The following is a 21,263-nucleotide window of genomic DNA, read 5'->3' as shown; positions in this document are numbered from 1 at the left end:
TAACATTATGCATTGACTTTTTCAGGTCAAAAGATACAAACAACAAAGGTCAAAGTTTAATACTACTACATGAGATCTTTCCTATGGAAGTCAAGTCAGCACTAGCAACATTACCTTATCTTCTCTGGCATTCAATGCAAGTTAATTAGGAAACATTCACCTTCAGTACCTATCATCAAAGTTTTTTCTTCTTTTATTTCCAGAGAAGACCCTTAGGGTCTAACCAAAATAGCAGAGTTGCTGTATAATCATGACAATAAACAAAAAGTAAAAGAGGTGTGCTCAAGTTTCTAGTGAACCACAGTATATAAAAGAAATTCCTGGCAACTGAATAGTTTAATTGGGGATTTTACAGTTGTGCTGTGCTACCAAAGCAAAATCTGGAAAAAAAAGAATCATAGTATGTAGAACACACACGTGTATATTTATATATATGAAAGCTGATTTTTTAATTGGTGCTACTGGTGGGACATCTTCTAATTTGGAAGGGACTTTTCGTGATAGGCACTGAAGTTGGAGACAGATAGAAAAGAAGAAAAGGATTAAATTAACAAAGTAAACAGCAAAGAAAAATGTGCATGGAAATCTTGGATTCAAAGTTACACATGCCATTACAGTTAAGGCAGTAAAAAGTAAAAACATGGTCTGTTCGAGTCAGATGTGATAGTTACTAACCGTGAACCACTGCAAGAAAAACATTCGGGGGAAAGACCTATGGAAGTCATCCACATCTGGAGTGGCACTAATCTCACTTAATATTAGCCATCTATAATTTTAGACATCTGATTCAAGTAGGCTATGCCAGGATCCTTCTAAAGTTAATGAAAATAGAGATGTACCTCCAGAAAGCATCCTATCCTAGGGGAAGTATCTAAACTGCTGAGATTTATCACCAGGGGTACGTGGTGCATCTGAATACATTGATTCATGACAATAGATTTAAACCCTACCTTAGAAATTTAATTTGCCGCTCAATCCAAAGTCATAAGCACTACTGGGCATGAAGAAAGGAATTTTTTGTAATTTTGTGTTAAAACTACACCTACTATGAAATGCCATTAAACAACAAAGGGATACAGATACATAGCTATTCCTGCTTCATGAAATAATTATGGTATATAAAGAAAAATCTAAAAGAATCTATTTAAGATCTAAAGAGACAAATGCTAAAGTGTTTCAATAGATTTTTTTTTATTCAAGATAAAATTCAAAAACAAAGAAACTCAAGCATTTTCCATACAAATGTGAACTCGTGTTACTAAATCTAGCCAAAACTGATAGGCTGTACTACTTGTCTTCATTCATCTTAATGATGTGGGGGATGAACAGGAATCCCTGAAGAATTTGAAGTCAGTTTCTTGGTTCAGGACATACGTACCCTGCACGGAGAGCACAGAGTTCAGCATAAAGCTCATTCAAGGGAGGCACTATACATAACAGATCAACATTACGCATCTAGGGAAGCGAAGGTTACTGTGCACTTTTCACTCCCCTTGGAGAGAGGAGTCCTAGACTTCAGTCTAAGACCCCTAAAACACTCAGATGCCGATCTTCCATGGAAATGCCTTAATCCTCAGGCATTTAGCAACTAACTAAACAAGATCAGCCTGTTTTTCCAACTGAAGCTGTGATTCTGAAATCATTCCATATAGAGAGAGAAAAAGATGAGATCAAAGTCTTTTGTTAGTATTCATGTGGGAATGAAGAGGCTGTAATTTGTTTCCAACACTAACAGTGTTGCTGTGTTGCGTGCAACAAGTCTGATGCACAATGCTTTACAGAGGTTTGCAGTCAAAGCTCTGCATTCTCACAGTCCCAATATTTTGACTGCTCTGCTGCTGATTTGGAGTCTTTTTTACTTACTTGGTTTTGTGTTGTAGGCAAATTAAAAACTCTTGGTTTGTAATGACATTTGGAAACCTGAAGAGAAGAAGTGTGATGAATGCAGAGTTGAAGTTTGCACCTAAGAGGAGAATTATTTTGTTTGCTTCAAGTTTTTTGTCAGTGGCTGTCTTCCCATGTGATTTTAATTCCATGCTACTGTATTTAGTGTTGTCATAAGAGCACAGCCTTACAGCCAGGCTGAAAAACAGTCATCCTGCCTTAGTGGAATTGTTGAAGCCTCATGCTGTTCACAGCAGGAAGTACATTAAATACATTTGTTCCACTTCATTCACATCGGATGGAAAAGAAGCTGTTCAGACTTTTTTTTGACATTTCTGCATGAAGGCTGGGAAAGCAAAGGACTCAAGTTTATGTTGGAGGTTTGCTGACCATTTTCTTTATACTTACTCAACAGAATCGATTACTCATATCTTCCACATGAGAGAGGTTAGTGCTATCTGGAAATATTTTACAACTGAGTAAACTGGATGATGGTATGATAATGCAGAAAGCCAGTGTTAGAGGTCAAACAGAACTGGTTAAGTATTTAGTCTTCTAGAGATTTCTCTAAAACACTTGCTGTCGCTCTCCCTACAGTTAATTAAATTTTGAAAGTCTTTGGACCGTGTTCTGGAAATCAGGACCTGTCCAACTTGCTTACAGTAGTAAAGTCCATATTGAAAAGTCCATATTTACTATCAATAGCTTGAAAAGAGCCAGAAAGTCAGCACTGCAATGCTACATTATAAATATGTGCTTTGCATTGTCTCCCAGCAGGCATACAGTATCCACTAACTTTCAGTGTGTGTCCTGAGCAAAATTTCTAGCTGATGATAATTAAATATTCTGTTAGTAACAGAGTTTGTCAAAGGGTCATCCTTATCTCACAAGGTTATCTGGAATCTCTTTAGTTTCATTAGTCTCCAAGGCAGGCAACCAAATGTTTCTTTTTCTCTTTGACAATAGGTATGCCAAACCTTAAACTAAACAGGTGGTTGGCTGATCTTGGTAGTTAACATCTGTGAATCTGTTTGTCCAATTTTAGTTACAACCTGAACACTACAGGCAGAGCATGCCCACTGTTATATTACAGACTGGAGTCATGATTTGGTCAACTATCCATTACTATTATCTGGAGATGATTAAAATAATAAACTAGTTCTTTTTCCTCTATACATCCATCTTTGACTACTTTCTCCCTTTTATGTTTTTACAGTGTTTGTGGGTCTGACACCTCTGGCAGTTCTGTGCAGCTTTTAACTACTTTTGTCCTCTCATTGAGTGAAATCTCTATGATCCCTCCCCTTTCCCGAGCCTGTGGCAGGTGGTCAGATTGGCAATTAATCAAGGGAAAAAGTGGATGTCAGCCAGTGTATGACACGTTATACTCTCAGTTTTCTTTTCTAATAGCTTCTTATTATCACCAATTCAACAGAGTGAAAAATGTTCAATTTATGATGATAGCCTTAAAGATTTCAGAAAGTCCCTGTTTGCTGTGTATCACAGAAATAAATTAATGTCATGTCTCACAGTAGGACATTCTATAGAGGCAACCAGGTGCATTTATGATTTGCTTTCCTATATATATATATATATATATATATATGAACTACAGATGTTGGATTATTCTGATCTTCATCTAGCTGCTTAATAACTAGGTATATAGGTCAACCTTATGATCTAGGCTCCTTTGATAGGTAAGAGGACGGAATATGACCTCCAGACAGTACTTTGTCACATCTGTTTCAGATGGCTAGAGTAGAGGACTTCGTTGGTGGAGCTTTCACTGCTGCAGGTTCTTAAATGGGTAGCTTACATATGCATTATTACACTTCTATGTGAATTATAGTAATATTTCAAGGTATAGTTCTATTTCTGTTGAAATACAGAAAACAAATTTTAAGTTTTGTACTCGAAGCACATAAAATAGTCGATAAGCAGAAGGTACAAAACTACATGAACTGTCTAGAAATGTAGCGAACGCCTAGCAAACCATTCTAAATTAATCATTTGTCTTGGTTGCTTGTGGTTGAAGGGAGTGAACTTAGGGACCTAGTCAGTTCTTTGTGTGTTTAAGATTTGGGTAATCAAGCTGAGTCAGCCATCTTGGTGCATTCAGTTTTCCTAAGGCTTCTTCAGATCATCTTCCCTTCTCTGAATCTCCTTATACTGAGACTTTGCTGTTTTGTGGCAGTCATCAGTCATTGAAGACCAAAAGATACTGAACACTGTAACCACTGTACCGCATTAGGCTTTAATGACATCAGTTCTCCTTTCCAGTGTGTAAGCCCTCAAAGGATTAAGTCAGTTACTATCTCACATCACTGTCTATAAGGCAACTCTTTTCTCTTCCCTCCATTACAAATGGGATCAGAAGTCCAAACGACAGAATTTGAGAGGTTTTAACATATAACAGAGTGTATTTTCCTGTCCTTACAGCTCTGCTTTTGTGTTCTGAGAAGTCTGGCTGTTACTCATTTTCACTTCTCTATCTTCTCTGCCAAGTCCCACCTTCAACAGTACCTCCTATAAAGGGAGAGTGGAAGCTCTCTTGCATATTTTTCTTCTCAGACTGCAGTGGGCTAAATGTGTTAGCTCAGTCGGTTAGAGCATGGTGCTAATAACACCAGGGTTGTGGGTTTGATCCCTGTATGGGCCATTCAGTTAAGAGTTAGACTCGATGATCCTTGTGGGTCCCTTCCAGCTCAGAATATTCTGTGATTCTCTATGTGGGCAGAATAGCCTGTAAGAAATTGTTTCTAGCAGTTAAGCAAACTCAACATAACCAGCATTGTGACCGAATAGTAAAAGTGCAAAATCGAAAGTCAGAATTGGGGCAGTGCCTTTCTTAGCCTCTCTTGTGTTATGGTCAAGATATCTCCAATCCAGAAAAATCTGTATATATATAAAGGCAGAAGAACAGATTGAATAACCATCCACAAGAATGGACAGAATAATAATTTTCTTTAAAAAATGTGGTACAGGCTGTACCAGAAATGATAAGGAAATACCAATAGCCACCTGGAAATAAAAGTATTTTACATTTCTTGGTTATGCTATTCCTCTTCTATGCACCATTTGTAGTAACAATAGTAGTGCCTCCCTTCTTCTTAATTTATTCTTCAATGAAAGCAAACACATTTTCTGCATTGATAAGATACAGATTTGTAATTAATTTGGTTAAAATTAATTTAAGTCTCACCTCTGTGCCTGGTAAGATCATGGAACAGATCCTTTTGGAAGATGTGTGGAAATACATGAAAGACAGAAGTGATCAGAGGCAGCCAACCTGCCTTCACCAAGGACAAATTCTGCCTCACTAATCTAGTGGCCTTCTATGATGGACTAGCTCCATCAATGAACAAAGGAAGTGCTAAAGATGTCATCTAGCTAGACTTCTTCAAGACCTTTGATACAGTCCCTCCAACATTCTTACCTCTAAACTGAAGAGGTATGGGTTTGAAATCAGGGTCATGATTTAAGTAGATGATGTTACAAATTATTTTAAATAAAAAAATTGTAGAAAGGTTATAATTTTGTGGTTATGTTTCTTGATGTGAATGTGGGTGCGAGAAACATTATTTGGATGACAAAACCTGAAAATATTAATCTCACAAAAACTTCTGTTTTGCAAATATAATAATTACACTCAGAGCCTTTCTGTAGACAGCTTTTTCTGCAAGGCCCAGTAGTAAATGAATTACTCAATTAAAATATGAAAAACGTGTTTATAAATGGCTACATGCTATATCTTTACACAGCCTGATTTCTAAAATACTGCTCAGCTTCTCATGTGGTTTTTTTCTCATACTGCTTGTTTCTTATTTCTGTTTGTAGTCCTCATTTTTTATCTCAACTACAAATTACTGACTGTAAGGTCCTTCAAGCTTAGCCTCTGTGTGAAATACCTTGTGTGTAGTATATTTAAATACTCCTGCCAAGCCTTCCCATTTATCTGTCTGCCTCTGTTTCATCGGTTTGTTGAGAATTTGTTACTACTGCCATTTCCTGTGCCTGTTCATAAAAATAATCTAACTCATTTTAAAAATAGAGCATATAGAAGATTCTGAGTTCATTTCATGCTCTGTGGGAGGTATAGCCAGTAGGAAAAAGGTATGTGAAAGTCAAATGGTTGCTGCAGGGAATGCGATCATGTTTGGGTATGTCCCCAAATTCCAAAGTGTTTGTTTCTTCATCGGTTAGTCTTTATATTTCCATTAGTAAATGTGGCAATTATCAATTAGTAAATGTGGATTATGGAATAGTTTGGGCAGGTAATTGGAGCTAAATGTATTTGTAGCAGGAAAAATCTGACCCTATCCTCAGACGCTGAACATAGGAAAAGCTCCTCTGACACCTTGGTAGTTCCAGTGATATCAAAGTCTGTAGGTTATATCCTTAGAGTGTGTGGAAGAATCCTAACAATACTACTCTATTAGTAAATATTTTCAGGTATATGTTAGTTCACATAAATATGAATTTGGTGTTTTGGAAAGGTAGCAATGTTTCTTAGCAAACCATCAAAGGTAAATTAATTTCTTCGAGGGACTTGTAAGAGTCAACCTCACACATTAGCCATTCTCCTGAAATTCCAATTGTAGCTGAGACACAAGACTGCTCATTACTATCTGGTACATAATAGTTAACTAATTGTTAAAAAATTCATCTTCACTTTAATGGCACGCATCTTGAATGAGTTGAGCCTGGCTTCATACACTCAGATGTCTTTATTCTCCATTGTTCAGGTATACTCTGTAGCTCATCTTGCTATTACTGAACCATTATGAATTGCAACCCAACATATATGTGTTCTCCAGGCTTCAAAGTATGCTGCAGGCTATGAAGAAGGAAACTGTAGGTGACCCTGATAGGGTATCAGTAGCCATCTTACTGCCATCCTCAGTCTTGCAGCTAAAGCTCTAGTCTACTTCTTTTACTGTGCTACTTAGCCCACATTTGAGTTTAGCTTACGGATGTAGCAGAGAGTTTAGATGTGGATCAGGCCTGCCAGGCAGGTGCTGCTTGTGATAGTACTGTGTATAGAGAAACCAAAGCATGGATGTACTTTAACATAAAGGGTGAGTTAAAATCTAAGGGGCTATGCTGAATTAGTGTGTATCATAAATTAAAAATTAATCATATATAATGTTGCTCATAGCAGTTACCAGTTCACACCATGTTACCCTTCTGAAATGATGGGGTTAAGTTGCGTAAAATGAGAGTAATTAAGTGAAGATCGAGTCTAATCAATGTATGACATTGCCATTGTAGATTTAAATAAATGTGTAATTTTCTTACAAAATCAAATTGGGTTTGGTAAAGGTTGCATTAATTTGACTCTGTCCTTTTACCTGTTATAATGTTTGCAGTATCCTTTTAAAAAAATCCTTTTAAGTTGATAGACAGAAATGGGCTTTTGGGACAAATGGAAATGCAGACATTATTTACATGAGATAAAGTTTGTGGCAATTTGGCTGAAACTATTTTGACTCTGAAGGTAATTTACTTTTTGATTGCAAAAGTTATGACAGTGCTAAGAAGGTGAAAGCTGTTAAGATTGCAACAAATGAATTTGAAAAGTAATCTGTTTTGACCACATCAAATAAAAAAACCTATTGGCATTTGTACAATAAGGTCTGCTTCAGAACTGAGCTCTGACTGTAATCTTGACCCCTACTTCTACAGCATTCAGTAAAAATAAATAACTTGGCAAATTAAATTCTTTGTGCTAAATGCAAGCTCAATTGCTTGCATAGTTTCAAGAATGTGTAAATAGCTGTAGAATGGTGCTACCTATTTCCAGATTTTAAAGTTCTCTTTGATATTATCATACTATAAACTTTTGTAAAAGACAGTTCTTCTGAGCCATTCTTTTGCTGCTATTAACATGCATATATGCGAAAGATTACAGAAGTTGACCTTTACTGCTATTAAACAGTAAATGCCCATGCCTTCTCAAATTTGATGGAACTCTTGTTCCTAACTGGTCTGTCTTCCTGTTGGGAAAGAAATAGTCTCTTTTGTTATAGACTCAGCAGCTCAGTCATTTAATGCCATCTGTGATACTGAAATGCAAGTAGGCACTGTGTAGGGTTGTGTATGTTGTCTGAGTATGAGCCAGATCAGGTCCAGAGGAAATCTGGCCCTGTTTGTCTGTTGTTATGTCCAAGTTAATTAATTAGCTGTGCCAACCACCAGGGCTCGTTAGTTTGGACTCAGCATTGTACTAGTGTGTCCAGACTGTTGCAGAACAGGCTTGTAGGCTTGCAAAGCACTGTTTTGCACCTCCTGCGTTACTACAACAGACTTCTGCTAGCTCTGGCAACTCATAATGTTCACATCATAGCTTTGTTTGTACTGTTCACGGAAAGAAGGAAGGCAAAAGCTTTTAGGAATAAATAGTTTAACACCACTAGAAAAGATCAGCCATCAGTTCCTTTGTAAATACTGCTTCTCCCAGTTCCAATATCTAAATATGTCAGAGTAGCATATATGTCTATTTTCTTCTATTCTTTCTTTCTTTCTTAGTGTATATATATATGTGTGTGTGTGTGTGTCTCACTGGTAGCATGTATCACTGAAATTCACTTCAGTTTGAAGGCTTATTAAGGTGTCAGCACAGAAGAATCTGTCCTTATGTTTGTCCTGACTATCCTGATAACAGGTTATTTTTACAACCAACCTACTCTTTTGCCATGTCTCTCTAAAGCAGATTGTAAGGATGTAATTTTAAAAACGAATGCCTCCTTGGAAATAAACATTTTTGTGCTATCAGATTGATTTTCTGATGTACCTTCAAAGATAGATGTATTCCTAACATAATGAGAGGTGTGTTTGTTTTCCTGCTTGATGACTGACTAGTGCTGTAGTTGAGAAACACTCCTAACTGTATAACTACAAAGGCAAGGCAAAGATTTCATTTCTGTGCCAAGAAACCTGGAACTAAGGCTCCTAACCTTTCTCCTTTGATTATTGTAACTTCATGCCAGTGAAGTCTGTGGGTTTGAACAAAAAACTCTTAGAAAACTTCCTCGTATGTCTCTAAGAGGAACTCTTAAATTTGCAGTAGTCTCTCTTCAGAGTGATTACTAGATTAAAGGTCTGCTGTAAGTGAGCCCACAGCCATTGAGCAGAGTGTTTTCCAGACATGAAGTGAGAAAGACAATGCTTTCCCTGTTAGTAGCTTGGCTTTGCTACTTCCCCTGGGGAGCTACTAACACAGCTTACAGGAAATGAACTTAGAAAACATTTGTAAGGATTTGTTTCCTAGGATGGGTAACCATGCAGAATGTGTCTTTCATTGAACATACATGCCTCCAAGAAGTGTGAAAAACTCACTCTGAAATACAAGGCAAGGTAGTTGAGACTTTAGGTATTTTTATGTTTGTCAGTGACTACAGCACCTGAGGATTCTTCTTCAGCAGCAGTAAAACAAGCATTAGGATAACACTATAAGAAACTAACATTTTATTTTATACCTTGCAACTAGCTTAAGGCAGATACCTATGTCCCACGTGTAGCCAGTAAGTAGAAGGGGATGCTTCCACACCTCCTCAGATGTTTCTGATTTCAGTGAGTGAGCCATTCCACCTGTCCTTCTCTATGTTCATTGTGCTGGGAAACCTCCTGGAACTGGCCTATCTTTGTCCTTGCAAACTGAGAGCAGGTAGGCTCAGTGTGAGTACTTCTCACTTAAGTGCTTAAAATGAGGTGCAGCCAAGTCCAAATCAAGTTCCAGAACCATTGGGACAACAATATAGAGAGAACAGGATTATAAGAACAAGATTAAATTTGGGAAAGTGTGTTAAACTTTGAGCATACCTGTTTAAGAAATGACAGGTATTAGAACTGGTAATATATTTAACTGCATTTATCTAACTGTTGGCACATTAATAATCATTTGGTCTTAGTAGGCATTCTGTATTTTTAACCTCTAGAGGCTAGGTAAGTCTTTGTCCATCTTGAGGATTTTAGAAGATCATTTTATGTCTGAAATGGCACATTTCTTTGCAGATCTAATGTCCAGTTCTTCAGTATCCCTGTATAGAACTCTCATCAGAGTTAGTAGTTATACAAAAGGTACAGAGAGTGTATCTTCTTCACCTATTAAAAATGTTTCAGATAAGATCTTCACAGATCCAAATATAAAAGCAACTATGACAACCCAGTCCCTATAGGCAAATAAAGTAAGATCAATGTGTGTCTGTCTGTGCACACAAATACACACACATTTAAATACACATGCTGTTGGATAAAAAAAAAAATAAATTTTAACTGAATGTGTTTTCACCTACCAAAGTTAGACTGTTCCAAATTTGTCTTTCATCCTGCAAAAGTTGATGACCTTGATAATGCTCAAGCAGGTCTATGAATCTGCACTATTTTTCATTAAATACATTCCATTAAAATACATACCATTAAAAAGGATGTATGTCTCCTCCTTTGGGTAAGTTGTAAGTTGTTTTCTTTATGCAAGGCATATCTCTGTATTGCCATTTCCTTTGAATTTTTACTTTTTTCTATGCTTGATGAAGGAGAAGTATTCATAGTGCTAGTGACAGAGCACTGAGCAATTGCCATGATCTTTGCCAACTGAGTTGAAGTTGGCCGTATGCTGTATGGTATTTCCAACACATTTGTGATATTGTAGCCTCATGATTATAATAAATTCTCACAAGACAACATAAGAAAATTGTGATGAAGTGCAGAGAACTTGTGTAGGCCTTCCTACCCTTGGAGAAGGTAGATGTGATTTCGGCTGTGCAGTGGGAAAACTGGAACACTGACTGTGTGTGATTACTCTTGTATGTTTGAAACAGGAATGGAAGGGATAGAAAAAGGGAGATGATATACATCCATGGGATGTGTTTTTATGCCTGTTTACTTTTTGAAATTGCTGTGTCTAGAAAAACTGAAAAGGGGAGGAAAAAGGGAGGTAAACAATACGTCTCTTAAGTGGAATAGCACTTAACCTCCTTTTTCTTTTTGCTCTTCTTTCTTATGAACTGTGGAACTTCAGTATTAAGATAAAAGACTGCTCACATTCCATTTTACATGAAATAAGACTGATTTTGTTTTAAATGCTAGATGTGGGGGAATGAAAATTCAATATTTGCTCCTTTGATTAGCTGGAAAACATTACCAAAAGCAGCTGCAGTTATATATCATATTCCAGTCTGGTTTTGGCAACAGGAATCTGTGAGAACATTCAAGTTAAGGTTTCATTATCTGTATTCACCTTTGTCTGTTTGCAGCAAAGTAAAAATTGCAAAGAATTTTTTGGCCTGTGCACAAGACTCAGCTAAAATAACTTTAATGAGATACCACATTTGGTTTTGTGCACAGATTTGTACATGCTGACACACAAACTTGAAAATGTAAGAGGCAAGAAAAAGAGCACAGTGCTGATATAACAATTGCTATCCAAAACCAGAAAAACCAATACTTGAAAAGAAGCCAGAAATAGTCAGAATAATTCTAAACCTTAAAAAAAAGAACTTTATTTCACTTACTGAGAAAAGAGCGAAGTACTCTCCTTTGTTTAATGTGGATTTTATGCTGTCTTCTTAGCTTCAGTGTAAGGTAAAGAAACATTTATTATTCCTCTTTCACCAGAACCAGCATTCTACTTTGGAAATGATGAATACTATGTTGATGAGAGTGCTGGCTACATTGAGGTACGTGTAGGGAGGACTGGAACTGATCTGTCTAAAGCTGCCTCTGTTACAGTGAGGTCTCGCAAATCTGAACCAGTAACTGCAGAGGGTAAGTTATTGTTTTACTCTAGTTTCATAATACATCTCAACACAAATGCTAGCACATTGGGTCTTGATATAGTTTCAACTACATAAGATGAAATGTATGTCTCTTGCTCTTAGGAGATCTTTCTTTTTAGAACAAATTAAGTAGTTACAGAATTTGAAAGAAACAGGATTAGGAGCAACTGTGAAGTACAGCACTAAGAGAAGTGCCTTCAAATCCTCATGTAGAATGCTATGCTACAAAGGCAGTTGATTGCTGCTGCCTCAGCAGCAGACTCTGGGCACAGAGTTATAATCACTTACAGCGTGCAGAGATTGCTCCTCTCCTTTTTACTGTAGGCAATGAGAAATTATTACCTGGTACCCTGTTCAGGAAGAGGATCGCTACAGCTGTGTGGTTCAGTGATGCTTTGACAGAAACTTTGTCTGCAGAAACAAATGTTAGCATTTATTTAAGACATTAGTATAGAGATAGCGTAAAATTCATCTTCCTTAGATGCTTATCCTGAGTGTAACTTTACTGTTATTTCAGGAATATTTAAACATCATATATTTGTATCACACATAACATATATGTATTTTTGTCATGGAAAGAAAATTATGAACTCTGAAAAAAATATATGATTGTTTCATTTATGAGTTTGCTTTTATGATCTGGTATCTTTAACTAATCCTGAATATTTAAGTTATTTTATTTTGGGGAGGAAAAATATTTTCTTACAGTAAGAATATTAATTATCCACAAAAATGAACATTAAAATTCAGTCCTTCCCTAAAGTCCTAGATACCTTTAATGCTTTGGTTCCAAGATAGGGTCACATTTTAGTCAGTATCTTGTTTTGTTTGCCTTCTTCTCATTGGCATGTTATGGATTGGTTTGCTTTGCTTTAAACCGAGCAAAAGAAGATAAACCCAGATCAGTCTGCCTTTAACAGTAAGGTGACAGACTTCACCTGATGTCATCTGAGCAGAATTTGGTTTGTTTGTTTTCCATTCATTCTGTTTTATACAACTCCTCTGAGCATCAGTTCTTCCTTACAATCAGCTCGCTGGCCTTTTCTCCTTTACTTTCTACATTACTCTCAAAACTTGCATCTTTGTTACAAAATAATATGAAATTTCTTTCCAAAAAACTTTGCTTCATCTCCAGAGTCTGTCTCAAAGCTTTTTGCTTACTTTTATTTCTCACTTCAAGCAAACTTTATTAGTTGTTCTGGACTAGCTGCTGGTTTACAGCAGAACAAAAGCAGCCTCATTTTGTGACTCGAATCATCACTAAACAAAAAGTAAATTAATATTGACTTGTTTTATTGTATAGTCCACCTCAGATGGTCAATAGATAGTTTTGCTTTACATAAATGCCAGAATTTGGCAACTAAAAATATTGAAAAAATAGATTTACCTATAACTAACTGCCTAATGATAGATATTTTCATTTTTCATTACATGTAATCCTATTTTATCTCTTTTCCATTGGTAGCTGGAGTAGATTATGTAGGCATCAGTCGTAATTTGGATTTTTCCCCCGGAGTCAATATGCAGACGTTTCGTGTGGTAATTCTGGATGATCTTGGACAGCCAGTGTTAGAAGGAACTGAGAAGTTTGAGCTTGTGCTAAGGATGCCCATGAATGCTGCCCTTGGAGAACCCAGCAAGACCACCATCTTCATTAATGACTCAGCAACTGATTGTGAGTCTTTTGTGGGTTTTTTTACCTTTTCACCTTTATGCAGGGGATGGATGACTGCAGTACACAAGTAAGTGTCCTTTTGAAGCACACCAAAGCTAATGAGTCTACGCATTTCAACTAGAGACAATATGTTAAATCCTTTCCTGTCTGGCTGCTTATTTTATATATCTGGTGCAATGTAACTTAAATAAATCTGAAATAGAGGAGGGAAGATATAAGAACTTCTACAGTTATACTTTACACATGCTTTTTGTGTTTTTCTTCCCAGTGCCTAAGATGCAGTTTAAAGAATCTGTATATGTAGTCAATGAAAATGACGGACAGATTTCTGCCATGATATATAGGAGTGGGGATATCCAATACACATCCACTGTGAGATGCTATACAAGGCAAGGTTCAGCTCAGGTAATGATGGACTTTGAAGAACGTCCTAATACTGACAGTTCCATCATCACATTCCTTCCTGGTAAGTTCTTGATCTTATTGTAGAAGGCCTTAGTCTACCATGTTATGCTCACTTTGCTTTGCTTTGTTTTAATTGTGTCTTCTCATAAAGTAGTGCCAAAAAGACTACTTTGGAAAACAAAGGTGTTTTTTTTCCTACACAGTGGGAAGAGTGCCCAGAAATTATGTTGCCTCTATTTGCTTCACTTCTGACCTAGAGGGATAATCAATAAGAACCAAAGGGACTTATCTTCATATAAGTTCAGACTGAATGCCAGAATCTTTCTGATAGCAAAAAACAGTTCAGGATAACACAGTAGAAGCACAGAACTGCTGTCAGAAAGGAAACTTCAGAAGTTCTGCTCTTTGTTAAGCAGATTTCTGGTAAATATATTTGACTTGCACTGGAATGAGTAATAGATCTTTCAACAGGGATATAGCTCTCTAATTTCTGCTTGAATTTTTTTCTCCCACTGAGGCTTTCCTAAGACAACCCACAAATATCAGGTACTTGATATCTCACATCAGAGATGAAATGCAAATAAATCAAATGCTGCTACCTTGAAAGAATGTTGCCGAATTCCTTCAACGTGTGCAAAACACAGTTTCATCTTTTAGTCTTTGAAGTTTAAACACACGTAATATTTTTTACAAGCCCTAAACAATTTCTGTCATCAGCATGAAATCCTTGGTATGCCCTTATCACAGAAGTGATGACTTTAATATTTCTGTAGACATTTATCAAAGTTGTCTTGAAAAAGTGAGTTGTTCAATCTCTATTTAGAGCTGGCCTCAGCTTTTAGTGCTGTCATATAATCTACACCCTTGCCATTGCTCCTGTGCAACTTCAAATGAGAGTCCAACTTATAAGAATTAATGCATCTGGGCCACATAGGAAATGACTTTTTTCTTTTTTTGAGTGTCATCCTACCATTTCTCTGTGGAGACAAGGAGCAAATAGGTCTGCCAGAATTACATCTTTTTTCCATAAGCTTCTTAGGTATATTAAAATGTAGCAGTTTCATTTCAGTTTTCACATTTCCCGTGTGACAATGAGCAGAATGAATATTTTGGGGTTTTTTTCCTCTTCCTAATGGATAATTTATTTTCTATAGGGGGGAAAAAACAACCTCAGAAAATGAACACAGTCAGCATCCTGGTCTGGTTCTTCACCTTGAAGAGCCTTGATCATATTTGCATGTGTAACGATGAAAAACAGCTGTAAATTGACCTCATTTCTCTCATCCTGTGCTGTTCCTTTTGTCAGGGATGTAGGAGTCTTTCTTATGATGATGAGCCCACCAAGTCTGATGCTGGGTGCCAGACACTGCACACCACTTATAACTCTTGCTGCTTTCCCAGTTTCTGAACATCTAGTAAGTCTAGGCACATTGATTTGCGAGTGAAAAATTGAACATTTTGATACTCCAAAGCATTTTTAAGGCAAAATTTATTGTCACTTGGAATCAGTGGGAGTTCAAAATATTTTAAAATCAAATGGAACAATATAAGTCAAAGTCCGCACTGTTGGAGAGTGTCCAATCAAAAGAGATCTGAAATAGAAAACTTTAGGACAAAATTACCATTAGTATTAGTGAAAGTTTCTATTGCTCTGCTTCCTTGTGCAAGTATTTATTTTTTTCAAGGCACTCTGTGGGAGAGGTCACTGAGAAGGAGCATTTCCTTCTAAGGTAAAACCAAAGGAATAATACGTATAAAGTGGATATACCAAATAGAAACTTGTTTTAGAGAAGTCCCAAAATGGGAGATTCCACTTAATTGAGTTTCCCTAGAAAGGTAATGATTACTAATTCTGCTTTCACTATTGTCATTATTCATTAACTTATGTGGTGTCAAGGTGGATGCCTTGGCCAGCAGAAGCAGCCTGTGGTTTGAGCTTGGAGAGAAGTGCTGTAATAGAGCAAAGAACACCTAAGTTCTGCCTGATATTACCTTCAGAATGATTGCAGGTGAAACTGAGAAGCCTTGCACACTGGTACTTATGGATGATACTTTCCATGAAGAAGAGGAAGAACTACGTCTGGTTCTTGGCACTCCAAGAAGTGATTCTTCCTTTGGTGCCTCTATTGGTGAACAAAACGAGACACTGATAAAGATTCGGGATGATGCAGACAGTAAGAGAATATTTTGTTTTTACGGGCTTTTAGAAGTCCATTTGCGTGGTCTAAAAACACTTTTTTCCTTCTAATTGCAGAAGCTATTATTAAGTTTGGTGAGACCAAATTTAGTGTGAGTGAACCAAAGGACACAAGACAAGTAGTAGTTGTAAAAATCCCAGTGCTTCGTCTGGGAGACACTTCCAAGGTTTCTATTGTGAGAGTTCATACAAAGGATGGATCTGCTACTTCTGGAGAAGACTATCACCCTATATCAGAAGGTAGGATCATACTTATCACATCCAACTATTAGTTTTCAATCATGACTGTAACATAATGTTTCAAAAATGAAATAACTTTATGAATACAATAATTTGCAACCACATTCCATAATCCGTTTTATTATTCAAATTGAGTGTGGACAGATCCCTGGTGGTATGCAACAACCAATTGCTCTTGGAATACTAGTTATCAGTAAAGATATTTACAAAACAGTTGTGACTCCTTTGAAAACATCTGTAGCTCAAGTAGTTGTGGAAGAAATGTATGAGTTCCACCTTAGTAATATTTGTGAAGTGTAATACCATTACTCTGAAGAAATATCTTCTCCTGGGATATGTTGTGTGATTGTTTCTTGGGCAATTCATAAAGATAATGGCTTTTACTGTATGTAGGAATTCATGTATATTTCTCTTTGGTTTTCTACATTCATAATAATAAAGTTTTCTATCTATATTTCTGCAATTCACTGCCTGCTGCTCCTCACTAGTAATGAATGAGGAGAGAAGTTGCGCAACAGTTTGAAAAATTTCTTAGCTGATAAACTTCTTTTCATTAATAGCCCACCTACATGGTTTAGGGAATGACTAATGGAGTTTGTAGCATTATGAATTTTTTCTGTTCTACAGTTTATGATAATACATGATACTAATCTGTGTTTTAAGATTAATGATTCATTGCTGGAGTGTTTTCACAGTTTTGGATAAACTATTTTTGTGTCCAGTTCAGCTGAAAGATAAGACTTACCTTTGAACATCCAGCAACAACCTTGGGCTATCTTCAGTTTCCACAGGAAAGGCATTTGCCACTAGTGATACCTGAAGAGAGAATTTCTTAGCCATAAGCAAAGCATCAACCCAGAGCTTGCTAATTCCAGTCACTTTGCCTCCTGCATTTTAGAGTTTTGCTCTTTCCTCCTGAAAACCACAGGAACTTTTAGTGTCAGCTAATACTTACCCCATATGCATTACCTATATGCATTTCCTTGCTTACATTCTCCCTGCTGTGTACTGACAGCACTTGGGAGCAAAGTTTTCAAGGGAACCTACTGCAGAACAAGAGGCTCTTCTCTGCCTGGAAGCCTTTGAGAAAGGTCTGTGATGTACAGGATTTCCCCACAGGTTTCAGAATATCTGTGGGTTTAGGGAACCTGCCTATTCAGCCATGGGTACAAAAAACACATCCTTAATTGGGGTCTCTGAGGTAAGTCTGACAAAATTAAAATCAGTAAAATTCTTAGCTATCACATAGCATGTTTATTACCACAGAGTATTTTCATGGCTTAATAACACTTAAGGCTGAAAGGATCATTAGATCACTTAATCAGAGTCACTGTGGATTGTAAGATTCTCCCAATTTCCCCAAAATACTTCTGTATTGAGCCCAATAACTTTGGTTAGAGAAAACATTGTCTTTGGAAAGGGCATCTAGTCCTGATTTGAAGGCATTGGAGAGGAAGAGTGTTTCTTAGCATCTTACATCTTACTTCACTGATCAGTGATCTTACTTCACTGATCAGTCCCCATCACCTCTCTGGACCTTATTTGTCATACATGCAGAGCTCTTTAGCACTTGGTATATTTTGTTTATGGTGGTGTTTCAATATACCAATTACAACATCAGTTTCTGCAAGTCTTTTCTTTTTTCTTCTGGTCCTTAGTTTCTGTTGGTTACCATCTTCAGTTAATTTGGCATCCTTTAAAAAATAAAAATAGTAGACATGCACCTATTATTTTAGCATCACTCTCACCCATTTTAGACACAAATGTTAAATGGTTTCTATACTTTTCTTTAGTAGTTATTACAGTCAAGAATCATAGTACTGTCTAACTGTCAGTGTGGTGTGTTGACCTCGGCTGACCGCCAGGTTCTCACCAAAGCTCCTCTGTCACTCCCCCTCCTTAACACGAGAACAGAGAGAAAATATGACAAAAAGGTTGAGATAAGTGCACCACTTACCAGTTACCATCACAGGCGAAACAGCCTCACCTTGGGGAAATTAGTTTCATTTATTACCAATCAAATCACCGTAGGGTAATGAGATTTAAGACCAGATCTTAGAACACCTCCTTCCCACCCTTCCCTTCTTCCTGGGCTTAACTTCACTCCCAAATTCTTTACCTCTGAGTGGCTCAGGGGGATGGGGAATGGGGATTGCAGCCAGTTCATCACACTTTATTTCTGACACTTCCTCCTCACACTCTTCTCTGCTCCAGCATGAGGTTCCACCCAGAGGATACAGTCCTCCCCAAACTACAATGTGGGTCCTTCCCATGGCCTGCAGTTCTTCACGAACTGCACCATAGTGGCTCCCCCCTGGAGTCACAAGTCCTTAAAAGCCATTGAACCTGCTCCAGCATGTGCTCCTCTCTCCACAGGGCCACAGGTCCTGCCTGGAGCCTGCTCCAGCACAGGCTTCCCACAGGGTCACAACCTCCTTCAAACTTCCACCTGCTCTGTCATGGGTGGCAGGTGGATCTCTGTTTCACCATGGACCTCCATGGGCTGCAAAGACAGAGTTACCTCGCTGTGGTTTTCACCACAGGTTGCAGGGAAATCTCTGCTCCAGCACCTGGAACATTTCTTCACTGCTTCACTGACCTTGGTGTCTGCAGAGTTGTTTCTCTCACATATTCTCACTGCTGTTTCCCAGATGCTGTAGTGCAGCAGTTTTTTCCTCTTCTTAAATGTGTTATCCCAGAAGCACTGCAGTACTACCATCATCACTGCAGTGCTCAGCCTTGGCCAGCAGTGGGTCTGTCTTGGAGCTGACTGGCACTGGTTCTTCTGGACATGGGGAAGCTTCTGGTGTCTTCTCAGAGAAGCCTCCCCTGCAGCCCACCCATGACCAGAAGCCTTGAAAACCCAATATGGTTTTTATCCACCATGGCCTCTAAAGTTTTTTCAGAGACAATGATTTCCAAAATATAGAACTGTTGAGTAACTCTAGATTTTTATCTTATTTTTTGTATATACCATTGTATTAAAATGCACTTTGTTTGAGCAAGACCTGACAATACTATTTATTTAGAATCATTCAGTCTTTTCGTCATTCATATGTTACCAACATTAATGTAATTAGTCCCAGATAATTTTCAAAATATTAAGTTCTGTTAGACTATATCCTGATCTTTACAAATCTCTTGATGATGATGATGCCACATTTTCAGTGATTTCCACATATGTCCACTGCTATTCATTATTATTATCAAATAGGTTAAACTAAATATACAAACAGCTGTAGTTTGAAAACTGAGTATTAGCTGCCATCTCTCATGGCAGGGCCTAGAATCACAGCTTCTTATGAACAACAGATTTATTTTTAAGTGTCTCATTATGTTTTTAGAAATTGAGTTTAAAGAGGGTGAAACACAGCACTTTGTGGAAGTTGAAGTTCTCTTTGATGGAGTAAGGGAGATGAGAGAAGCCTTCACTGTTCATCTGAAGCCTGATGAGAACATGGTTGCAGAAATACAGGTAACAAGCTCATGCAAGTCCTGAACAACAAAATCTGATAAACAGACTTCTTGTTTTCTGGATCATAGTTTTACATTTATTTTAAGATTTATTCGCACCATCTTGGCTTGTATCTTAAAAGACAAAGAGGATCATCTCAACTGACATGGTAGCACCTACACAAAACATTATGTTGCCAAGGGAATTGTGTTGATGGGACATAGAGTCAATGAAAGACTGAAGTCTTCAAGATATCACTCCACACACATTCTCCTCATATAATCAGTCCTAGAAACTGATGTCCTCTTGGAAACACTCTCTGGCAATACAGTGTAACCTCTATGCTGTAAAAAGAGCAATTGGTGAAATGTAACTTTTGCTGTCAAAACCATGTTAATGTTATTCTTGTTGTGTGAGATGAAATAGCCACATATTCTTGTTTTTTTTAACATTATAACATACATAATTTTAATTTAAACAGTATATTCCTCTGGTATAAAATGTTCTTGAAATTCTCTGGCTGCTTCATCAGTGTCATACCACATATAGTCTGACTATATATGAATACAATAATATAGCCAGACAGAACCTTTGCTGATGACAAAGACCGTTTCCACCAGGTATTAAAGCACACAGTGCACACTGGGGTTCTACCAGCATACTGAAGTGATTCAAGAAAGCTGGGACACAAGGCTAAAGGTCTGGGATCTTCAGTGTACTGAGAAGAAAAAAATCATTTTACCTCTTCCTTTTGCACTCTGCAATGTACTTTGCAGTTCCTCAACCCTTTCTCAGTAGCTCATCCAATTGAGGTTTTAGAACTTCTTTAGGAACAATGTTTCAAAGGCTAGACATATTCTGATCAAGGTCCAGCTTGAATCCCCTTGTTTATTTAATTTTCACAGAGAACTGTTTCTGTCTTTTCATTGTCAGACAGCCAAGGCCATTGTTTACATAGAAGAAATGAACAGCATGGCAGACGTCACTTTTCCCTCTGTCCCTCAAGTTGCATCTCTTTTGATATATGATGATATTTCTAGAGCCAAAGACAGAACCAGTCCTGTAGCTGGCTATCCTGTCATCTGTATCACAGTGAGTATCTCTGGGGAAAAAATGGAACAAAATCAGTATACGGATTTTGTGTGGTGGATTTTAGACACCCAGTATTGATCAATATTGTGATGAGTCACATACGAGTTCAAGCTAGAACTGTCCTCAGAGCTAATCTAATTTGTTTGGATAGTGAATCCATATTCAGGAGACAAAAAGCATAGAAAGATGTTTCATTTGTTCATCACTGAGAACAGTTTGATACTCACACTATGTCTATGTATGACCTTACTATTTCCTGCATTATCTTGCCTTAATTTGCAGAGTTAAAATCACTGGAGATAACAGATGAGACATTGTTTTCAATGAGTGCCACAAACTGAAAAATGAGTGCTGTTTGCTGAAGGCTTCTTTCATTGTAATTTTGCAACTGAAAAGTTTACATGAATGTGCATATACATTGTGGAACATTTTTGTCCATCTGCATCTTCAGTTTGTTTCTCACACATTTCTTATACACAGGAATTTGCCATGTGTTGAATGGTTCTCTTAAGTCAAAAAAAAAATAAGAAGAAAAAGAAA

General features: G+C 37.3%; 1 protein-coding gene across 1 annotated transcript in view; it reads left to right on the top strand.

The window, feature by feature from the left end:
* FREM2 (FRAS1 related extracellular matrix 2) overlaps nucleotides 1–21,263 on the top strand; it is a 122,803-nt gene that overhangs the window by 74,775 nt on the left and 26,765 nt on the right. Inside the window, exons 7-13 of the mRNA XM_027729239.2 lie at nucleotides 11,500–11,649; nucleotides 13,126–13,335; nucleotides 13,604–13,801; nucleotides 15,750–15,914; nucleotides 15,995–16,177; nucleotides 19,522–19,652; nucleotides 20,565–20,723. Coding sequence (XP_027585040.2) covers nucleotides 11,500–11,649; nucleotides 13,126–13,335; nucleotides 13,604–13,801; nucleotides 15,750–15,914; nucleotides 15,995–16,177; nucleotides 19,522–19,652; nucleotides 20,565–20,723 — 1,196 coding nt within the window. The remainder of the gene's footprint in view (nucleotides 1–11,499; nucleotides 11,650–13,125; nucleotides 13,336–13,603; nucleotides 13,802–15,749; nucleotides 15,915–15,994; nucleotides 16,178–19,521; nucleotides 19,653–20,564; nucleotides 20,724–21,263) is intronic.

The sequence above is a fragment of the Pipra filicauda genome, unplaced genomic scaffold, assembly GCF_003945595.2.
Source record: "Pipra filicauda isolate LSUMZ 115617 unplaced genomic scaffold, ASM394559v2 scaffold124_size2119055_pilon, whole genome shotgun sequence".
NCBI classification, from domain to species: domain Eukaryota; kingdom Metazoa; phylum Chordata; class Aves; order Passeriformes; family Pipridae; genus Pipra; species Pipra filicauda.
The sequence above is the reverse complement of the archived record's forward strand: the minus strand, read 5'-3'. Positions and strand labels throughout refer to the sequence as shown.